Here is a 20,583-nt window from a genome sequence, read left to right as displayed (position 1 = left end):
CAGGAAAGTCCTTTGTGATCAAGCCTCAGCCCATCTCTCTGGTTTTCCCTCTCCTCTTCCTCATCCTAACACAATTCAGTACAGTAATACTGAATTACATGCTTGGAATGCCCTTATCCTGATCTCCCCTTCATCTAGTTTGTGCATGCTCAAGAACCACCCTAAGTGTTACTTTGTCAATTTATGTGCTAAGCACTCTCTACACTATCTCCCCATTCCCAACCTTATGATACTTATTATATACATGAAAATGCTACCAAGCAGTAAATGCTAGTTTACTTTCTGGCTTCTAGGAAAGAGCAGAAGCTTCTTGAACACAGGGATTGCCTTTTGTCTTGGTATCCCCAACACTTAGCATTGTGTTTGCCTGCACACAATCAATGTCTAATAAACTGACTTAGAATGGTTTCAGTTAGATGGAAAACTGTAGGAATTGTTGGTTGATGGTATGTTTCCAATTGAAGGAGACAGAGAAGGGTTTAAAGTTTCTTAAATTTGAGTAATATATGAAGCCTTTTTAAAGGAAAAAGACTCCCTGGGTCTATGTAACTAAAATGACCATATATATATATATATATATATATATATATATATATATACCCATTCTGACCCATCTTTTTCACTCTATATCCATTGCTATAGTCTTTGCTCAAGCCTTTACCTCTTATGTGAACTAACTGCATCTCTCTGCTCTTGCTCATGCTCCTTTTGACAGACCTTATACACTGCTAAATAATGTAAATTTGATGGTCTCCTCTGTATCCATAGTTCTGCATTGTTGACTAGAAGGGATTTTTTGTTGTTGTTGTTTTTTAAGATTTATTTATTCATGAGAAACACATAGAGAGAGGCAGAGACACAGGCAGAGGGAGAAGCAGGCTCCATGCAGGGAGCCCGACATGGGACTCGATCCCTGTCACCCGGGATCCTGCCCTGAGCCGAAGGCAGATGCTCAACTGCTGAGCCACCCAGGTGTCCCTGCTGACTAAAAGTTTTCATCTCTCTTAAACTGCCAATAAGATCTGGCTCCTATATACTGCTCCCAAATGATACCCCTCTGCTCTCATCTCACCACTATACCATTCTCTCTACCCACACAGGCCTAGGTAATCTAGGCAGATCCCTTGGTGTTACTTTAAAATGCCATGCCTTTGCAAAATATGGATAGTTATATAAAATCAGTCCCCTCATTTTTCTTGACAACATACCAAATACCCAATTTTCTGTTAAGTTTTGGACCTTCCTCCTTTCTTCCTCACTCTGAAGTAGATATAGGAATAGATGTATACTTTTCTATTTAGTCTCATTCTCTATCCTTGTCCTGCTAGCTTTTCCACCCTGAAAACTTTAAAAACTCATTGAACTTGCCCAGTTTTCACTTTTCTCATATCAGTTTTCTCTCCCTAAGTTCTCAATCAAGCTGAACTCAAGTACTAGTAGGTACAAATTTACATTCTCACCATTAGGAAACACACTTCTAAAAAATGAAATTTTGGGCCACCTGAGTGGCTCTCAGTTGGTTGGGCATCGACTCTGATTTTAGCTCAGGTCATGCTCTCAGGGTCGTGAGATTGAGCCCTAGACTGCATTGGGCTCCACACTCAGCTGGAAGCCTGCTTGAGATTCTCTCTGCTTCTGCCTCCCTCACGTGGCTCTCTCTCTAAAATAAATAAATCTTAAAAAAAAAAAGAGAGAGAGAGAGAGAGAGAAAGAAATTTCACAACACAAACAAATGCAAATTTTTGAGGGGAAGGAGAAGTTCAACTATCCCAATAGCCAACCTTAGGTAATCCTGAGGCAAAACCAGCATAAATTTGATGAACAATTTTGAGACTCATGTGTTTCCATACTATTTGGCATAAAACCTGAAGCTTTGGTTTAGTGGCTTCCTAATATTTTTGCATTATACATCTTAAATGCTAGTCTAAAAGTTCAGTGTCTATTGTGCTCCATTTAACTTACATACACAGCAATTTCTAAAAGTTAAAAGGTTCCCACAGGTAGACCACTCTGGCTACCTGTTTTAGCAAAGATGCATGAACTGTTATATTTACCTCATAATGAACCCTAAAACCAGCTTCACAAGGTCTACTAATCTTTTCCTTTCAGAGAATTAAATCGCTGAGTTTGTATCATTTTTGGCTCTCATCTTTCTAGGTGCTCACACTGCACTAAATCACCATAAAAAGCACAAAAAACATCCTGGTGGGGGAGTGAAACTTCCTCTGCCATAACAGCGACCAATGCTGGCTGCTTTCACTCCTTCTGAAATGTATTCATAAGGAAATTCAACTTAAAATGACCGCTGCATACAAATAGTTGTTGTCATCCTCTCTACTACCCTCCAACTATCAGAACTCTAAAACCACTGACATGGGAACCCTATAAATAATTTGTGGGCTCTGAACTAAAATAAAAGATGTTATGGAGCAGCCCGGGGGGCTGAGCGGTTTAGCACCACACTTTCAGCCCAGGGTGTGATCCTGGAGACCCAGGTTGGAGTCCCATGCTGGGCTCCCTGCGTGGAGCCTCCTTCTCCCTATGCCTGTGTCTCTGCCTCTCTCTCTCTCTCTCTCTCCCATGAATAAATAAATAAAATCTTAAAAAAAAAAAGATTTTATGAAAATTGGGAACTTATAAAACCAATCCTCAGGCAAGCTTGCCTGTCAACAATATGGTTGCCTATCCTAAAAGTCTTTCCTAACTGCCTAAATTTTTTTTCACTTTATTATACTGTCTAAAATGCAACCACTGAAGAGATTAATCTGGGTAAACAAACATACTTATTTTTATTTTATTTTTAGAAGTGGAGAACAAAGGGAAAGGGGAAGAGAGTCTTAAACAGATTCCACATTGAGTACAGAGCCTGATGCAGGGATCTACCTCACAATCCTGAGATCATGACCTAAGCCAAAATCAAAAGTCGGATGTCTAAGTGACTGAGCTACCCAGGTGCCCCATCCTTTATTAACTTCTTCATTAGATGTTGAGCTACTCCCTAAAACCCTATTAAATTGAGGATTAAGAGATTAAGGGAGCTGGGTCTGGAAAAAAGAGACAGAAGTAGCTTTAGTACCCAAGTGCCTTTTGGAGGACAGCTAAGAAAGGCCTACAAGAAGTGCTGCATTGGTGGGTGGGAGGTACCTCAGAGCATGAAAAAAGATATGGGGTACCTGAGGATAGCGACAACAAGTAATTGGCATGAAGGTATCAAAATTTTTCCTTTGGCCAGTCCTATACACCATAAGGAAGAGAAAACATTCTTCATTTTCCCACCAGTTCTCAGGCTAGGGAGTATAGTATGGATATTACGAGCCTGGATACCACTCAGATAAACCAGAGTTTGACTTCTAGTTCTTTCACTCACTAGTTATGTGACTTTGATCTAGTTACTAATTTCTCTAGCTCTCAGTTTCCTCAGTTATAAAATGGGGATATTACCAACTTCATGAAGTGGTTGTACAGATTAAGAAAATTCACATTAAAGAAATTGGCACAGCTCTTTATTGGCAAATAGGCAGGCAGAGTAAGACATCTCACAGTCTTCTTTTCCTCACTCATGTGATGCTATGAACATTTGCTTCATTCATGTTAAACACTTTTTTTTTTAAGCAGGAGTATAACAAGAAATATCACTCTAGAAAAAAGTGAATGCTATAAAGTATAAAACAATACTAAAAGATGGGCTTCAAAGAAATCTGTAACTAAGCAGCATTCCAGTATGACTGAGAAGTACCAGGAGGTGATGTAGAGGCAGTAGAAAACTTAATAAAAGTATAAGTAAGGATTCCAAAATTTCCTAGGTCAACAAGTTTATTGAACTATACATTAAAAGAGAATTTATTAAAAGAGATTCTACACGGAATGACTTTAAGATACAAAAATAAAACTATAATAAAGGAAATAATAACTGTGATACTTTAAAGGCAGATGGTATCAACACTCAAGGCCCAGAATTGCCATCCTATTTATAATCCTCACTTAACCATTTAACATCAGAATCTAAGCTGTAGGCAGCATATCCCAGAGACAGCCCTATCATATCTCAGTTGACAATGTGACAGGATAACTTGCATTACTGGTGCTCGTCAGGACAGTGACCTCTAAGAGCATTCAAAAAAAAAAAAAAAGAGGGGCCTACGTATGAACCTACGAATATTTCTTTTAAAGGAAGCACACGCTAAATCCTGGCAAGACTGAAGAAGGTAGTATTAGAGAGGGGCCCAAGAAACAAAGTACTCCATTCACTTTCTTAAATAAAGCCAACTTATCTGAGTCATCCTGCTTGTATAATCATTCTTAATGTATTGCATGTATCACTTAGTGCATCATTTTAGAAACAGAAGACAATGGAGAGATAATTAAAGGTTCCAGTGGTTCTTAATGTCGGGAAGTAGTAGAGGCATTTAGCAATGTGAGAGACCATTTTTGGTGTTCCATATCCGGGGGCTGTGGGAGCACCGTTGGCGTTTAGTGGAGAGAAGCCAGGGATGCTGTAGTATGTTGAAAAAGACCTCCCTTCCCCCAAAGATTGCTCACACCTTCATTTCAGACTTATGACCTCCAGAACTATGAGAGAATAAATGTGTGTTAAGCCATTTGTGGTAATCTGCTGCAGCAGCCATAGGAAATAAACACAAGTGCTAAATCTTCTGAAATGGACAGAACAGTCCTACACAACAAAAACTGTCCCAGCCAAAATGCTAGTAACACTCTCACTGAACAAACAGAAATATGAAGTGAAGGTTAACTGAGAAGAAAGAGGAAAGCATGGAGATCTAAATGATATAGGAGAAAGGAAAAGTCATCAACAAATTTAATCAAGTTGCAAGTTTTACCTGTATAATTCAGAGTAATAACTATTTTTTTTATTTTTTTTTTGAGTAATAACTATTTTTGAAGGGTCAGCTATGACCTCAACTTCTACCTTACTATATTCAGCATAAAAAATACCTTTTTTTAAAATCTATCTTTTTTTAAAGGGTGGACTAATAACACAGGTTTGCAGATTTAAACTATCTGTACACTTGTTTAAATAGGCTTATTTTGGGAAGCCTGGGTGGCTCAGTAGTTGAGCGTCCACCTTTGGCTCACGGCATGATCCTGGAGACCTGGGAACGAGTCCCACATCGGGCTCCCTGTATGGAGCCTGCTTCTCCCTCTGCCTGTGTCTCTGCTTCTCTCTGTGTGTCTCTCATGAATGAATAAAATCTTAAAAATAATAAATAAATAAATAAATAAATAAATAAATAAATAAATAAATAAGCAAGCAAGCAAGCAAGCAAGCAAGCAAGCAGGCTTATTTTGGGACACCTGGGTAAATCCGTGGTTGAGCATCTGCCTTTGGCTCAGGGTGTGATCTCAGGTCCTGGGATCAAGTCCTGCATCAGGCTCCTTGTGGGGAGCCTGCTTCTCCCTCTCCTTGTGTCTCTGCCTCTCTTTCTGTGTCTCTCATGAATAAATCAATAAAATCTTTTAAAAAATAAAAGTAAACAGGCTTATTTTGAGGTCTCAGTATTACAGCCAGCAATAGGATAGCTTAATTTAATGCAGTGTCTTAGTGTTTTCAGGACACTCTTACAAAAATACCTTTGACTGGGTGGCTTAAACAACAAATCTCTCACAGCTCTGGAAGTTGGGAAATCCAAGATCAAGGCTCCAGCAGATTTAGTGCGTGGTACAGGACCGCTATCTGGTTCAAAGACAGCTATACTGGGATACCTAGCTGGCTCAGTCAGTAGAACACGTGACCCTTGATCTTGGGGTTGTGAGTTTGAGCCCTACACTGAGTGTAAAGATTACTTTAAAAAAAATAAAATTTTTTAAAAGTATATTTAAAAAAAAAGAAGAAGAACAAAGACAGCTGTCTTACTGTATCCTCACAGAAGGGACAAGGGAGTTTCCTGGGGTCTCTTTTTTAAGGACACTAGTCCCACTCATGAGAGCTCCATCCTCAAGAACTGATGATCTCCCAAAGGCCCCCACTTCCTGCTATCACCATATCAGGGGGCTAATATCTCAACATATGGGGGGGGCACAAAAATTCAATCTATAATCTGTGGCCGGAGCTCCACTTTACTATTTCTCACTATATGCATCCTTTTTATTTACCTGTTATCTTTTTCCCTTCCGTTTTAAGCTTGCTAATGGCACCAAAGTATGATTACCCAGCCTGTGATATACAATTTACCAGTGGCCATTTTCTTTGCTGCCGCCTCTCCTCTTAGTTCACACTCTCTCCCTAATGACTTAATATAGGAAATAGCCCAAAACCTATAATGCAGTCCACATCTCCACCACAGTTGGAAGAAAGAATCAAGAGATTTTCCAAACTATAGTAGCCCCTTATGCCTATTTTCTACATCACTTTCAGTGCCAAAAAAAATTAGTCTCTCCACTAATATCAAAGAACTAGAGAAGTCAGAGAAATAGAAAAGATAAATAGAAAAGAAAGAATCCCACTATAGAGCCCTTATTATCTCAGAAGGATAGAGACAGAAATGATAAAGACCCAAACAGACTGCTTTTTACTTCTACCTTTCCCAAATGCTAACAAAATAAGCTAGGCGTCCACCTAGGAAACAGGAAGGAGTGATAGTTGTAACAAGTAAGGTAAAAGTTAACCTCATCAGTCTCCCATCCTGAAGTTAGTTTTAAGCATTCAGGAATATAAAATATTAAATAAAAAATAAATAAATAAAACGAAACAAAGAAACCTTTATATCCAGAAAACTACATTTAGTAAATATAAGAGGAATGAAATGAGTTAGGGGACAGATTATACAAAGCTGATTTTTGTTGGATCAACAAAAGGCAAACTATAGTGAGGGTAATATGGTAAAAAATGCATAGGCCTAGGAGTTAAGACAACAGAATTCTAGGCCCTGTTGTGCCATTACCTAAAACCAGTATTATCCAAAGTATGGTCCTCAGACTAGCCATCTCATCTCTAGTTCATGACAAGATTAAAACAGAAATTCCAGTGTAAGCTTTTAGAAACTTTTGTAACAATTTGATAGAGTTATTTTATTTTTGTGGAATCTAATAATCAAAAAAGTTCAGGCTTGAAAGATTTACAGATGGCAAATTACCGTATGAAAATGCTCAATATCATTAGTCACTAGGTAAATGCAAATTAAAACTACTATACCATTACACATCTGTTAAAATGACTACCAAAACTTAAAAATACCAAATGGACAAATAATAATAATAATTAATAAAAAAATAAAAATATCAAAAGGACAACTCTCCTTTCATACATTGCTGATGGGAATGCAAAATGGTAATCATGACCTTGGAAAACAGCTTGGCAATTTCTTAAAGTAATACACCTATCATATTATCCATTATCCCACTATCCCAGTCTAGGAATTTATCCAAGGGAAATGAAAACTTATATTCACACACTTGTACACTAATGTTTTTCACAACTTTACTTATAATCTCCCAAACCGGAAACAGCACAATTATCCATTCATTTAGTGAATGGATAAATAAATTGTAGTATACCCATTCAAAGATAAACTATTCACCAATAAAAAGGAACTACTCATACTCATACCACAATGACATGAATGAATCTCAAATACAGTATGCTAAGTGAAAGAAGCCAGACTCAAAAGGCTACATACTGTGATTCCATTTATATGACATTCTGGAAAAGAAAAACAATAGACAAAAAGATTAGGCTATAGGTGGAGGGAGGGATTGATTACAAAGGGGCAGGAGGAATTTTCTGAGGATGATAGAACTGTTTTTGCAACTTCACTGAGGTTACAAAATTGTACACATTCATCAAAACTCAAAAATACATACTAAAAAGGGCAAATTTTACTGCATCCAAATACTTTAAAAAGAATTTGGGGGATCCCTGGGTGGCGCAGCGGTTTAGCGCCTGCCTTTGGCCCAGGGCGCGATCCTGGAGACCCAGGATCGAATCCCACATGGGGCTCCTGGTGCATGGAGCCTGCTTCTCCCTCAGCCTGTGTCTCTGCCCCTCTCTCTCTCTCTTTCTCTCTCTGTGTGACTATCATAAATAAATAAAAATTTTAAAAAAAAATTTAAAAAAAAAGAATTTGGGCTTATATTTTATTTTTACTTCATTTTTCCAGCAACTAATTTTTATTGTATTTTATAAAAGTACTAGTCCACAAAGACTGGATTTAAGAACGGAAAGGAAGGAAAGGAAGGAAAGGAAGGAAAGGAAGGAAGTTCCTTTTCCTCCAAGAAAGTTTGAGGAGCACTGACCTAAACATATAACAGTGTACTTCTCATTTGAATAACTCGGAAATGGGTCAAGATGGTTTTTAAGATATCTTCCAGCCCAGGGGGCTCCTGGGTGGCTTGGGCAGTTAAGCATTGGGCCAACTTCTTGATTTTGGCTCTGGTCGTGATCTCAGGGTTGTGAGAACCAACCAGCATCTAGGTCTGTTGGCATGGAGCCTGCTTAAGATTCTTTCTCACCCTCTCTCACCGTCTCTCCCTCCCTCTTAAAAAAAAAAATCTATGAATATTCAATGATTTCTGGTTTCTTCAAGTGCCTACAGAGTATCTGACTTATTGCCATACTCCTGATATTGGAAGTACCATTACATTCCCCTGGTTTTCCTCCTAAATCTGGTTTCTCTGGAATCTTCTCTGTACTTTCTTTGCAGTGTGTCAGATGTCCCTTCAGCTTTGTGTCCTGGAGCCTATTGCTTCCTCACAGTACACTCTTTCCTGCAAGGTGCCATTCACATTTACAGCTTCAACCACCATCGCCACAACTCAGGTGTTACTCCTATTTCTAGACCCAAATATTCATTTGCTTATTGAACAGTTCTGAAGTCTCACAGGCAGTAATTGATCTGAAACTGAACTGAATCATCTTCTCCCCAAACCTCTTCTACTATACCATAATCTTCACAAATAGCACCATTACATATACACCTAAATGCCCAAAACAGAAACCTAAGGTTCATTCTGACTCCTCTGACTTCTTCCCATATCTTTCTTCCCTTCACTTCCACTTCTCTGCCACAAACTTACTTCAATAAGGACACCAGTGTCTTTCTTGGATTAAAACAACAGTTTTCTACTGGTCTCAATGCCTCTCTTCTCCACTATAACCAAATAGCTCTTCCTAAAAAAATCTAAATCAGGTTTTGTCACTCCCCCAATTAAATTTTTCATGGACTCCCCACTACAGAGTACAGCCAACATTTCTTAACATGGGTTATAAAGCCCTTCGTAATCTGGCACCCACCCACTTATCTCTTCAGCTCAACTTACTGCATCTCCAACTAGTTATGCCCTATTCATTTGGAATTATCATCAACTCCCTAAACCTACTGTCTCTCCTTTCTTGTCTCGGTATGTGTATATATCTGTCCCTCTCTCCTCCAGGCCTTTACACATGTTCCTCCTGTCAGAAATATCTCTCCTCTAAGTTTTAGCTAAGAAATTATTTCTTCTAGGAAACTTTTCTTTACCTCCATCTTTTATGATCCCATTAACAGCTACCTACCATTCTCCCACTGTATTATAATAACCTATTTATGTGTCTGTATTCCCATTAAACTTTATGCTTTTTGAGCACAGAAACCTTGTTTTGCTCACAGTAATATCCTCAGGATCTGAACCATGCCTGGCACATAGGAGTCTATCAATACTGAATTTATTAGTAAGATTCCATTCACAACTCTAAACTTATTACCTCTCTGTAATAAAAATTCTGCTCAAACATCATCACCTTCTGAAATAGTTCTTAAAATTCCAAGAGTTTTCTCTTGATATCTAGAACACTTACCACCATCTTTCCTGACAGAGAACTTTAACACATTTTAATACTAACCCAAGAGAAATGTATTGTAGAAAAGAATATGAATGGAAATTGGCCACAAAGCCAATTACTACCCACACCACAGTTTCTAACATCAACTAACGCACATTCATTTAATAATTTTAGAGAGAGATTAAACTAAGGTCTCTTCTGTAACTGAGACTGTATAACTTCATTAAGTAAATGAATGTCTACTATGCACAAAGCTTTATGGAAATCTATACCAACAAACTCTAGTATTTCTGGGCCTCCACTTTCTATTCCCTCACATTTTTTCCTTACCTTCTATTGCCTGTTTATTTTTACCAATTCTATAGCATCTATAGATCCCTCATCATGAAATTATTCTAATACATCTGTGCATTCCTATGTGTGGATGGATGTCACCCCAGGTTGGTGTTAATGGGATACCGCCATGGGTCAAAACATTTTTAAAAACTGTTCTTTTGGGGGCTGTCAGGCTGGTTCTGTTGGAGAAGCATGCAACTCTTGATCTTGGGGTCATGAGTTCAAGCCCTGCATTGGGTGTAGAGATTACTTGGAATTACATTCAGATCCAGCAGCACATTCTTTCCTCATGTTTTGAGAACTGATACGATTTTTGAAAACAGTCAACAGTCATTCAAACCCAAGTATGATGAATATCAAGGGAGATCAAACTGAGTAATACTGTAAAATGTAGTGAACTATGAAGTAACAGTACTGGTTTTCTATGCAACTTCAAATGACTCTAACAACATCAATGGTAAAGGTATATAGTCTATCAATGCATTTCAAAGACTGTCATTTCCCTTGGCGAATTGCTTATCAGAGTTTGATCACAGAGAAAATATTTATGATGCAATATTAATTGAATAATCTTAGAATTCTAAATTATGTATACTATGGCCCATAATGTAAAAATTTTTTAAAGTATGCAAACAAAAATTGAAATACATAAAATAAGTAATATTCCTGTTGTGAGGATTAGTTTTTGCTTTTTTCAAAATCATTTCATGTTGCTATGATTTGTGTGTGTGTGTGTGTGTGATTTTTTTTAAGGATTTTCTTTTTTAACTCAAGAGTCAGTGTGCTTGGCTAGCCCAGTCAGTATGGCATATGACCCTTTTTTAAAAGATTTTATTTATTCATGAGAGACACAGAGAGGCAAAGGCATAGGAAGAGGGAGAAGCAGACTCCCCAAGGGGAGCCCAAGGCAGAACTCGATTCCAGGTCCCCAGGATCACGACCTGAGCCAAAGGCAGACGCTCAACTAATGGGCCACCCAGGCGCCTCAAGCATGTGACTGTTAATCTCAGGGTTGCAGGGCACCTGGGTGGCTCAGTGTCTGAGCCTCTGCCTTTGGTTCAGGTCATGATCCCAGGGTCCTGGGATCAAGTCCCTCATTGGGCTCCCCTGCAGAGAATCTGCTTCTCCCTCTGTCTCTCTGTGTGTATCTCATGAATAAATAAATAAAAACTCAAGGTTGCAAGTTCAAGCCCCACATTGGGAGTGGAGACTACTTAAAAAATAAATAAATAAAAATAAGGACGCCTGGCTCAGTCGGTTAAGTGTCTGCCTTCCGCTCTGGTCATGATCTTGGGGTCCTGGGATGGAGCCCAACATATGAGAGTCTGCTTATCCCTCTCCCTTTGCCCTTCCTCCTCATGCAGGCACCTGCACATATGTACACTCACACTCGGGCACACGCCGTCTCCCTCTCAAATAAATAAAAAATCTTTAAATAAATATAAAATAAAAATCAGAGTCATTATAGCTGAAGGCAATATAATTGTTAGTTGTACTCAACTAAAAAGAAATCAGTCATTACTTCATACTATAGAGAGATTTGTTCTACTTAGTGAAATAAGACTTAAAATTCTTTCAGTTTTCTATTTCTAAGCGTTACAGGAAAAGTCTGGCTCACATAAAAACTACAATTAAAATATATGTATACAGACCCCAAATTCTTTTTTTAAATATGTGAAAAAGACGATAGGGGTTAATCATGTGTTTATAACAGTTAAACATTATCTCACAAAAAAAAATCCCCAAAGTTATTATTTCCTTTAGTTTTTTTTTTTTAAGTAATCTCTACACCCAATTGGGCTCGAACTCATGACTCCAAGATCAAGAGTTGCATACTCTTCTGACTGAGCCTGCCAGAAACTCATAATACATCAAGAAAAATTTAAGGTATTTTCCGTTTTGCAGATTCCAGATACCATTGTCTACTAAGAGTCTCCAACCTGATTCAGGAATAGCAAGGCCTGTGGCCAAGAAATAAGCCATGTAAGCTAATATACAGAAACAGAATTAAAGCAAATGAGTGAGCCATTTTATCTCACCAAACTTTGGGTTTGTCCATATCTAACAAAAATGCTTACTTAGAAGAAATAATGTGAGGTTCTGAGCTCCTGAAGGGGTAGCAGTTAACATAAAAACGGCCTGAGTCGCAGAAGTGGTGGTAATTAATATAAAAAAAGCTGAAATTAAATAGGTGTCATCTTAAGCCAACTCTAGAGAAACTTAAAGAATAATAATAATAACTATCTCTGGGCAGCCCGGGTGGCTCAGCGGTTTAGCGCCGCCTGGAGCCCAGGGCTTGATCCTGGAGACCCAGGATCGAGACCCACATCGGGCTCCCTGCATGGAGCCTGCTTCTCTCTCTGCCTGTGCCTCTGCCTCTCTCTCTCTGTGTCTCTCATGAATAAATAAATAAAATCTCTCAAAATAATAATAATAACCACTTCTACATCTAACTCACTACAAAGATTTTTCTGTAAAAAAAGGTAATGCTGCAATATTAACTTGCATACACAAGAATTTTGTAATTTTCCCAGTAACACTGATCTGCTTAGACATTGGGAAATGCATTACATCTTTAACAGACCAATCACAAAAGTTTTAAAATATCAAGAAAAGCTGATGATTCCATTCTTCATTCCAATTTTCTTTATTTATTTTTAAAGATTTTATTTATTTATTCCTGAGAGACAGAGAGAGAGAGAGGCAGAGACACAGGCTGAGGGAGAAGCAGGCTCCATGCAGGGAGCTTCGACGCGGCACTCGATCCCAAGACCCCAGGGTCATGACCTGGGCGGAAGGTGGCGCTAAACCACCGAGCCACCCAGGGATTCCCTCCCTGATTCCAATTCTGCCGCTACTCTAGAAGCAATACTAAGTCAGGTACTTTATTTTATAAAGATTTTATGTATTTATTCATGAGAGAGTCAGAGACACAGGCTGAGGGAGAAGCAGGCTCCATGCAGGGAGCCCGACGCGGGACTCGATCCCAGGACCCCGGGGTCACGACCTGGGTCGAAGGCGGGGGCCCAACCGCTGAGCCACCTAGCGATCCCCCTTCATCCCAATTTTGTTGCGAATTTTACTTCACCAATTTTGACGCGAGGTTTCATGCCCACCAGCGAGATAATGCATCAAGCCTTTAGTCATTGCAAAGCAAAAGGCCAAACGAAGCTTTAAAGGATAAAACAGCAACCTGCATACGGCCTGTCTGGTTAGAACAATGTGAAATCTTACTCGACCAGACAGATCTTACACGTCGGGCACTTAGCTCCATTACCAGCAGAAACCTTCCCTAGCACCTAACAAACCGCCGGGTGAGGCACGGGTCTGCTCGGGGAGGCCACGAACATTTCCAAGCCTCCTTCCAAAATGACAAAACTAGGACGGCGAGATCACACTCAGGCACATGGAGTACTCTTCCCCCTTCAAATCACTCCACAGAGAACTTCATCATTTGCTCCGCCCTCTAATAACTCATGCAAAAAAAAGTTCAGCACCATCAGAGAGAAACAAGGCGTAGAGGAGAATTCGCAGAATGGCTCAGGGCCTTTTCCTCCAGGCGGCAAGAGGATCTGCGTGTGCCCTTCGCAGGGGTGGAGGGGGGCGGGGGGGGGAGAGGAAGGGGGGTCCAGAGGGAGAAGAATCGCCGAACATCTGGGGGATGCTGACACCCCCGAAGCTGACTTTCTCTCCAAGAAGTTTCTGCCGCCATCCCTATTTTATCAGCAGGAGGCTCCGGCGCCATCGTCCCAGGCTTTATGATTTTTATTATGGGGAGGTGGGAAACGCCACCCACGGTTCGTGCAGGCCTTCTGTGTGAGGGTGGAGGGAGGGGGGCTCCCCCTCGTTCTTCTCGGAGAACCTCGGTCTGGAAGGCAGTCCTCGGCGCCCTCGGCAGCGGCCCATCCCCCCGGGTCGGCGAGGCACTGCCGAGCCCACCGGCCTCGCCGTTCGGGCGGGAGGGCCCGCGCACGCCAGGGCCACGGCGACGGCGACGGCTCCGAGGGGCCCAGGGAGGGGAAGGGCCGGCGGGGGCTGGGGGAGGGCGACCCGGCCGGGACGCGGGGGAGCGCGGCGCGAGGATGCGCGGCACCCTAGGCCCGCGCGGGGCCGGGAAGGTGATGCGGGAGGCGGAGGGCGGTGCCCCGGGGCGCCCCCCCCCCCCGCGCGCCCGCCCGCCCCCGGGTCCCCGCGCCGGCTCGGCCCAGCCCCCGGGTCCCGGCGCACCGGCGGGCGGCGGGGGCGCGCGGGGGCGTCTCGGTCCACGCCGCGCGGACCCCGACACCGAGGTACGCGGTGCGCGCGGCGGCGGGGGGGGGGGCCGCCTCCCGCCCGGACCCCGACACCCGCCGCCGCCGCCTCAGGAGGGAGGACGCGAGCGGACGGCAGAGCCCGAGGGAGACACGCAGGGAGGCGCGGGGCAGCCCGGGGCACAACGGCCGCCCGCGGCGGGCCCCGCTCCCCGCCTTCCGGTAACCGCGTCTCTCACCGGTGATGGCGGTGAACTGCTGGATTAACCCCTTCAGCGCCGAGGACGCCGCGGAGCCCCCGTGGGCAGCCATCTTACCGCCGCCGCCGCCGCCGCCGAACAACAACACAGACACACACGGGCCGCCCTCCCCCACCTCGCCGCGCCGTCCGCGCAGGCGCACTGGCCGCCCCCAGGCTCCACCCCCGCCCCGCCCCCCCGGCGGCGCAGGCGCACGCGCACTCCGGGCCGCTCCGGGAGCGCCTCGCGCGCTGGCTGGCGGCCCGCGGCCCCTTGGGTCGCCGCGCTCGCGGGCCGGCCTCGGAGGTGCGGCGTCTCGGCTCCGCGTGCCCGCCTCGCCGGTTGCACCAGCAGACCCGACCGCCGGTGACCGCTTTTCCGTCTTTTCCTGCAGCTCCAAAGCCGTCTGCTACGTTTCCTGCAGCTCCTGTCAAAATGCAAATCGCGCATCGCCGCACGGAAGGGAGCTCCGCCAAGCTACCCTGAGCGCGACGACCCGTGTAAGTGAAGTCCCGGACCAGGCACCGCGGCCCCACGGAGCACCGGCGCGGAGCCTCGCGTGCAGCAGATTCAAATAAATGACGGTCCAGTCCACTTCCCTTCCGTCAACGTGCCAACCCATGTCTCCACTCAAGGTCTCAGTTTCCTCGCCTATAAAATGAAGAGGTGTCATTTATGTAAAAAAAAAAAAAAAAAAAAAAGTATATATATCTACATATATAACATGGGTATATGTGCATAGAAAGAGCACCGAAAAGTTGTTCTCAAAAAGATGCTAGTGACCCCTAGAGAGGGGAGCAATAAAGGGAATGGCAAAAGGGGACTTTGAGGATTCTTTTATCCCTTTCTTTTAAAAGATTTTTTTTAAGATTTTATTTATTTGGGCAGCCCGGGTGGGTTGCTCAGTGGTTTAGCACCACCTTCGGCCCAGGGCGTCCTGGGATCGAGTCCCACATCCCGCTCCCTGCATGGAGCCTGCTTGTCCCTCTGCCTGTGTGTGTCTCTCTCTCATGAATAAATTTTAAAAATTTTATTTATTTACTCATGAGAGAGAGAGAGAGGCAAAGACACAGGCAGAGGGAGAAGCAGGCTCCATGCAGGGAGCCCGACGTTGTGCTCGGAACCCCGGAGTCACACCCTCGAGCCAAAGGCAGATACTCAACCACTGAGCCACCCAGGCTGCCCCAAAAGATTTTATTTATTTTAAAGAAAAAGCGTGGGCACATTGGAGAGGCAGAGAGAGGGGCAAGCCGACTCAGGGCGAGAGCTCAGACAGTGCGGCTGGATCTCATGACCCTAAGATCATGACCTGAGCTGAAATCAGAAGTGGGAGGCTCAACCCATGGAGCCATTCAGGTGCCCCTCTCTTTTATTTTTAAATAAAGATAATATTATTAGTATATTACTTATGTTTTATATTTTTAAAACAATGATGAAGGGGTGCCTGGGTGGCTCAAGTGGTTAAGCCTCTGCTTTCCTGGACTCAGATCATGATCTCTGGGTCCTGAGATGGAGCCCCACCTGGCTCTGGACTCAGTGGGAAGTCTACCTCTTACCCGCTCATGCTTTCTCTCTCTCTCTCTCTGTCTCAAATGAATAAATAAAAAATCTTAAATAAAATAAAACAATGATGGGGTGCACTCAAATCTGATGATCCCTCCCTCTATAAGAATAAAATTAAGGAAACTCAATTTAGGTTCTAACCTCCTACCCACCTATTTTTCATCTACATAGGAAAATGGTCCAGTAAAAGATGAGACAAGAAAACTGACCCATTCTAAGAGTGTGTAAATGTGTTATTGGGGTGAATTAAGAAATAACCAGGTCAAATCAGGTATAGAGTTAAAGCTTCAGGAAAATATGATTGATATGATGAAGATATGATTGATAATATATCAGAAAACTGACTCCTGATGAAGAATATTGTCAGTTAAATGACAAAGATTGGTCCTAGGACCACCTCCAGGTTGCTGCAATTCTCTGGATGTGTTGAGAAATCCTAAGGACCAGTAATGGATTTGGGAAGCTGTTTGACTCACATTGACACAGAAGTGCAAAAAAGGAGAGGAAAACAAGGGCAAGAAACAGTTTGACCTCTTTTTACTATTTTTTAAAGCTTTTTTTTTTCTTTTGAGTAATCTCTGTACCCAATGTGGGACTAGAACTCACAACCCCGAGATCAAGAATGGCATACTCCATGGGGCACCTGGGTAGCTGAGTCTGTTAAGCATCTGACTCTTGACTATGGCTCAGATCGTGATCTCAGGGTCATGAGATGGAACCACACATCACCGGGCTCCATGCTAAGGGGGGAGTCTGCTTAAGACTGTCCTTCTCCCCTGCCTCTCCTCCCTGTGCTCTCTCTCCGTTCCCCCCACCAACAAAATAAATAAATAGATAAATCTTTAAAAAAAAGTCTCACACTCCAATGACAGACCCAGCCAGGCATGTTATCCTCTCCCTTCCTAAAGGCCTTCCTTAATCCTAAAGGCTGTATCACTATGGGCAACCATGTAAAATCAAACTCCAGGTAAAATGGTATAACACCACTGACTACAAAAACTAGGTGCGGTTATTACTGCCGTTACTACGGAACCTGGAAATTTATTTCCAAGATCTTAGAATTCAGATATGATGATGCGATTTTTCAATTAATCTTGTCAAAAAGTGGTCAAACTTGTGCTGTCCACAACTTTAGAAAAGATTTTGTGGAGATTAAAAAATAATCTAAAAGAAAATGAGGCAGGAAATTAATAACACAACTTTGAAAAGCCTTTTTGAATTGTTAACGCATATGAAAGATCCTTAGAATCATAAGAAAATATGTTTAAATACATTCTTCAGGGCAGCCCCAGTGGTGCAGCAGTTTAGCACCACCTGCAGCGTGGGGCATGGTCCTGGAGACCCTGGATCGAGTCCGACATCAGGCTCCCTGCATGGAGCCTGCTTCTCCCTCTGCCTCTGTCTCTGTCTCTCTCTCTCCCCCCTCCGTGTGTGTCTCTCATTAATAAATAAATAAAATCTTTAAAAAAAGGTGAATTTAAAAAAATACATTCTTCATATCATGGGAAATATGTTTAAAAAAATGGGCTATCCTCAGAAAAGAAACTGCAAAAATATATTAAATAATGAAAAATTAAAATTTTAGAACACAAAGAGCAAATATCCTAAAGCTAAACATCAGTTACTATTTGAATTATTTCACCAAATTATACTAGGATTTTGTTTTTAATTTTAGGTCTGATTTTAAGACTCCTTGTATCAAGACAATTTGTAACATGTTACTGTAATTTAATGGAATGACAGAGTATATGAGCTAGAAGGTATAGTCAAGATAATCTGATTCAACACTTGAATTTTATCATGACTCTCCTGAGATACAGAGTTTAAAAGAGTTCCTCAAGGTTACAATATGGTAGGATAGAGCCTAGAATCCAAATCCCTTGCATCCTAGACAGATGTACTACACTTTGATTATAAATGAGAATATTTCTTTTGCTTAAAAAACATGACTATATTAGATAGCTCTTATAAATCCATCTGTTGGGGATGCCTGGGTGGCTCAGCAGTTGAGCGTCTGCCTTGGGCTCATGGTGTGATCCCGGGTCCAGGGATTGAGTCCTGTCAGGCTCCCTGCGAGGAGCCTGCTTCTCCCTAAGTCTGTGTCTCTGCCTCTCTCTCTGTGTCTCTCATGAATAAATAAGATTTTTTTAAAAATCCATCTGTTGACACAAGACATACCAAAAACATAAGGATAAAGGTTGAAGGGAAAAGTAAAAAAGATATATAGAGGTAATATTAAGGAAATGAAACTGGAGTAGCTGTATTAATTTCAGATAAAATAGATTTTTTTTTTTTACACTGGGCCAAGCCCATTTTTTTAAAATAGATTTTAAAGCAAAATGTATCATTAGAGATAAAAAGGGTCACTATAGGGATCCCTGGGTGGCGCAGCGGTTTGGCGCCTGCCTTTGGCCCAGGGCGCGATCCTGGAGACCCGGGATCGAATCCCACGTCGGGCTTCCGGTGCATGGAGCCTGCTTCTCCCTCTGCCTATGTCTCTGCCTCTCTCTCTCTCTCTGTGACTATCATAAAAAAAAAAGGGGTCACTATATAATTACAACAAGAACAAACAACCAGAAAGATAAAATAATTCTAAACCTGTATGCATCCAATAACGTGGTCTCGAGGGTATTTAAAGAAAAATTAATGTTTACAGAAGAAATTTGATAAATATGCAATTATTTAACCCCTTTCTCTTTGGCAAAAGTAGTAAAGATACAGAAAATGCTTACCCTATTCAAGCATATGTGAAACAAAATAAAAATTGATTGCAAGCATGTCTCAACAAATGTCAGAGAATCATTATAATATAGAACATATTCTCTAAATACATAGCAGAGAAATTATTTAAAAATAACAAAACGGGGATCCCTGGGTGGCTCAGTGGTTTAGTGTCTGCCTCCAGCCCAGGGGGTGATCCTGGAGTCCCGGGATCGAGTCCTGCATCAGGTTCCCCGCAGGGAGCAAGCTTCTCCCTCTGCCTGTGTCTCTGCCTCTCTCTCTGTGTCTCTCATGAATAAATAAATAAAATATTTTTTAAAAATAAATAACTTAAAAAGAAACTCATATACCTGGAAAAGTAAAAATAAAAATAAAAAAAACTTCTATATAACTTCTGGATCAAAGACAAAATAAAAATGCTGGATAAAAAAAATAATAAAATAAAAATTAAAAAAAAATGCTGGATTATCCAGAGTACCAACAGATAACAGATGTCATTTAAATGATTTATAAAGGAGCAAATCTTAAAGGTGTAGGTGGGATAACGTGAGACTCAAGGAATAGTGGAGGATCTGGGACTTGCAATAGCAGAAAAGTTACAACCTGTAGGTCCAAAGAGATGAGAGAGCTGTTACCAGAATCCCAAAGGACAGAGAATCGTATTTGTAGAACAGGCCACCTTTTACAAAGCGTGACCTGTCGAGGGATATAATCAGCCTAAGGCAATCTCAGAGAAGAGACCAAGGGAAGACTACTCTGTCTTTGCTCTCCTCCTCTTCCATCTCCTGCCAGGAATCCGCACGGGCAGAAACAACCGGAAGACAGAGGGCACAGCAGCCCCCCTGGTGTCTATACGGGCAGCCTGTGGGCCCGAGAGCAGGGTAGAGGAGGGCGGAAGCAAGTGGGTCTGAAGGGGCAAGGGGGATAGGCACTCGTGGAAAATAGAAAATATTTAAAACTGAAGGATCACGGAAATATATACATCAAAATTTGTGGGGTATAGTTTTCACAGTACCTAAAGGAAAAATATGTAAACTGAAATGTTTATATTAGAGAAGATTAGAAAATGAGTAGCTCAACATCCAGTGAAGAAGAAAGGACGGGACACCTGGGTACCCCAGTCGGTTGGGCATCTGACTCTTCATTCTGGTTCGGGTCATGACCTCAGGGCTGTGGGACTGAGCCTTGTCTCTAGCCCCACAGTCAACAGAGTCTGCTTGTCCTTCTCACTCCGCTCCTTTGCACCCCCATCCTGCCCACATTTTCTCTCTCTCAAGTAAAAATAAATAAATAAAATGTTAAAAAAAAATAAGTTAATAAAGGAACAACAGAGTAAGCCTAGGGAAATTTGAAGGGGGAAAAATGCAGGAGTCAATAAAGGAAAGGAAAAAAAAAACAGGGAAAAAAAAGAAAAAAAAGAGGATCTGCACACCAAAATTTAAATCCTTTGGCAAATTATATTAAGAAGAAAAGAGGGGATCCCTGGGTGGCACAGCGAGGGGATCCCTGGGTGGCACAGCGGGGGGATCCCTGGGTGGCGCAGTGGTTTAGCACCTGCCTTTGGCCCAGGGCGTGATCCTGGAGATCCGGATCGAGTCCCACGTCGGGCTCCTGGTGCATGGAGCCTGCTTCTCCCTCTGCCTGTGTCTCTGCCTCTCTCTCTCTCTCTCGCTCTCTCTCTCTCTCTCTGTGACTATCA

At 42.2% G+C, this 20,583-nt stretch overlaps 1 protein-coding gene across 1 annotated transcript in view; it reads right to left on the bottom strand.

Moving 5' to 3' along the window:
- The window catches only part of UBXN7 (UBX domain protein 7), a 56,605-nt gene extending 41,878 nt beyond the window's left edge, over positions 1-14,727 (bottom strand). Inside the window, exon 1 of the mRNA XM_055316148.1 lies at positions 14,601-14,727. Coding sequence (XP_055172123.1) covers positions 14,601-14,673 — 73 coding nt within the window. The 5' untranslated portion in view covers positions 14,674-14,727. The remainder of the gene's footprint in view (positions 1-14,600) is intronic.
- Between the last annotated feature and the right edge of the window lie 5,856 nt (positions 14,728-20,583).

This window comes from Nyctereutes procyonoides, unplaced genomic scaffold, assembly GCF_905146905.1.
Source record: "Nyctereutes procyonoides isolate TBG_1078 unplaced genomic scaffold, NYPRO_anot_genome, whole genome shotgun sequence".
NCBI lineage: Eukaryota > Metazoa > Chordata > Mammalia > Carnivora > Canidae > Nyctereutes > Nyctereutes procyonoides.
Note: the sequence above shows the minus strand (reverse complement) of the source record. Positions and strands in the feature narration are given on the sequence as shown.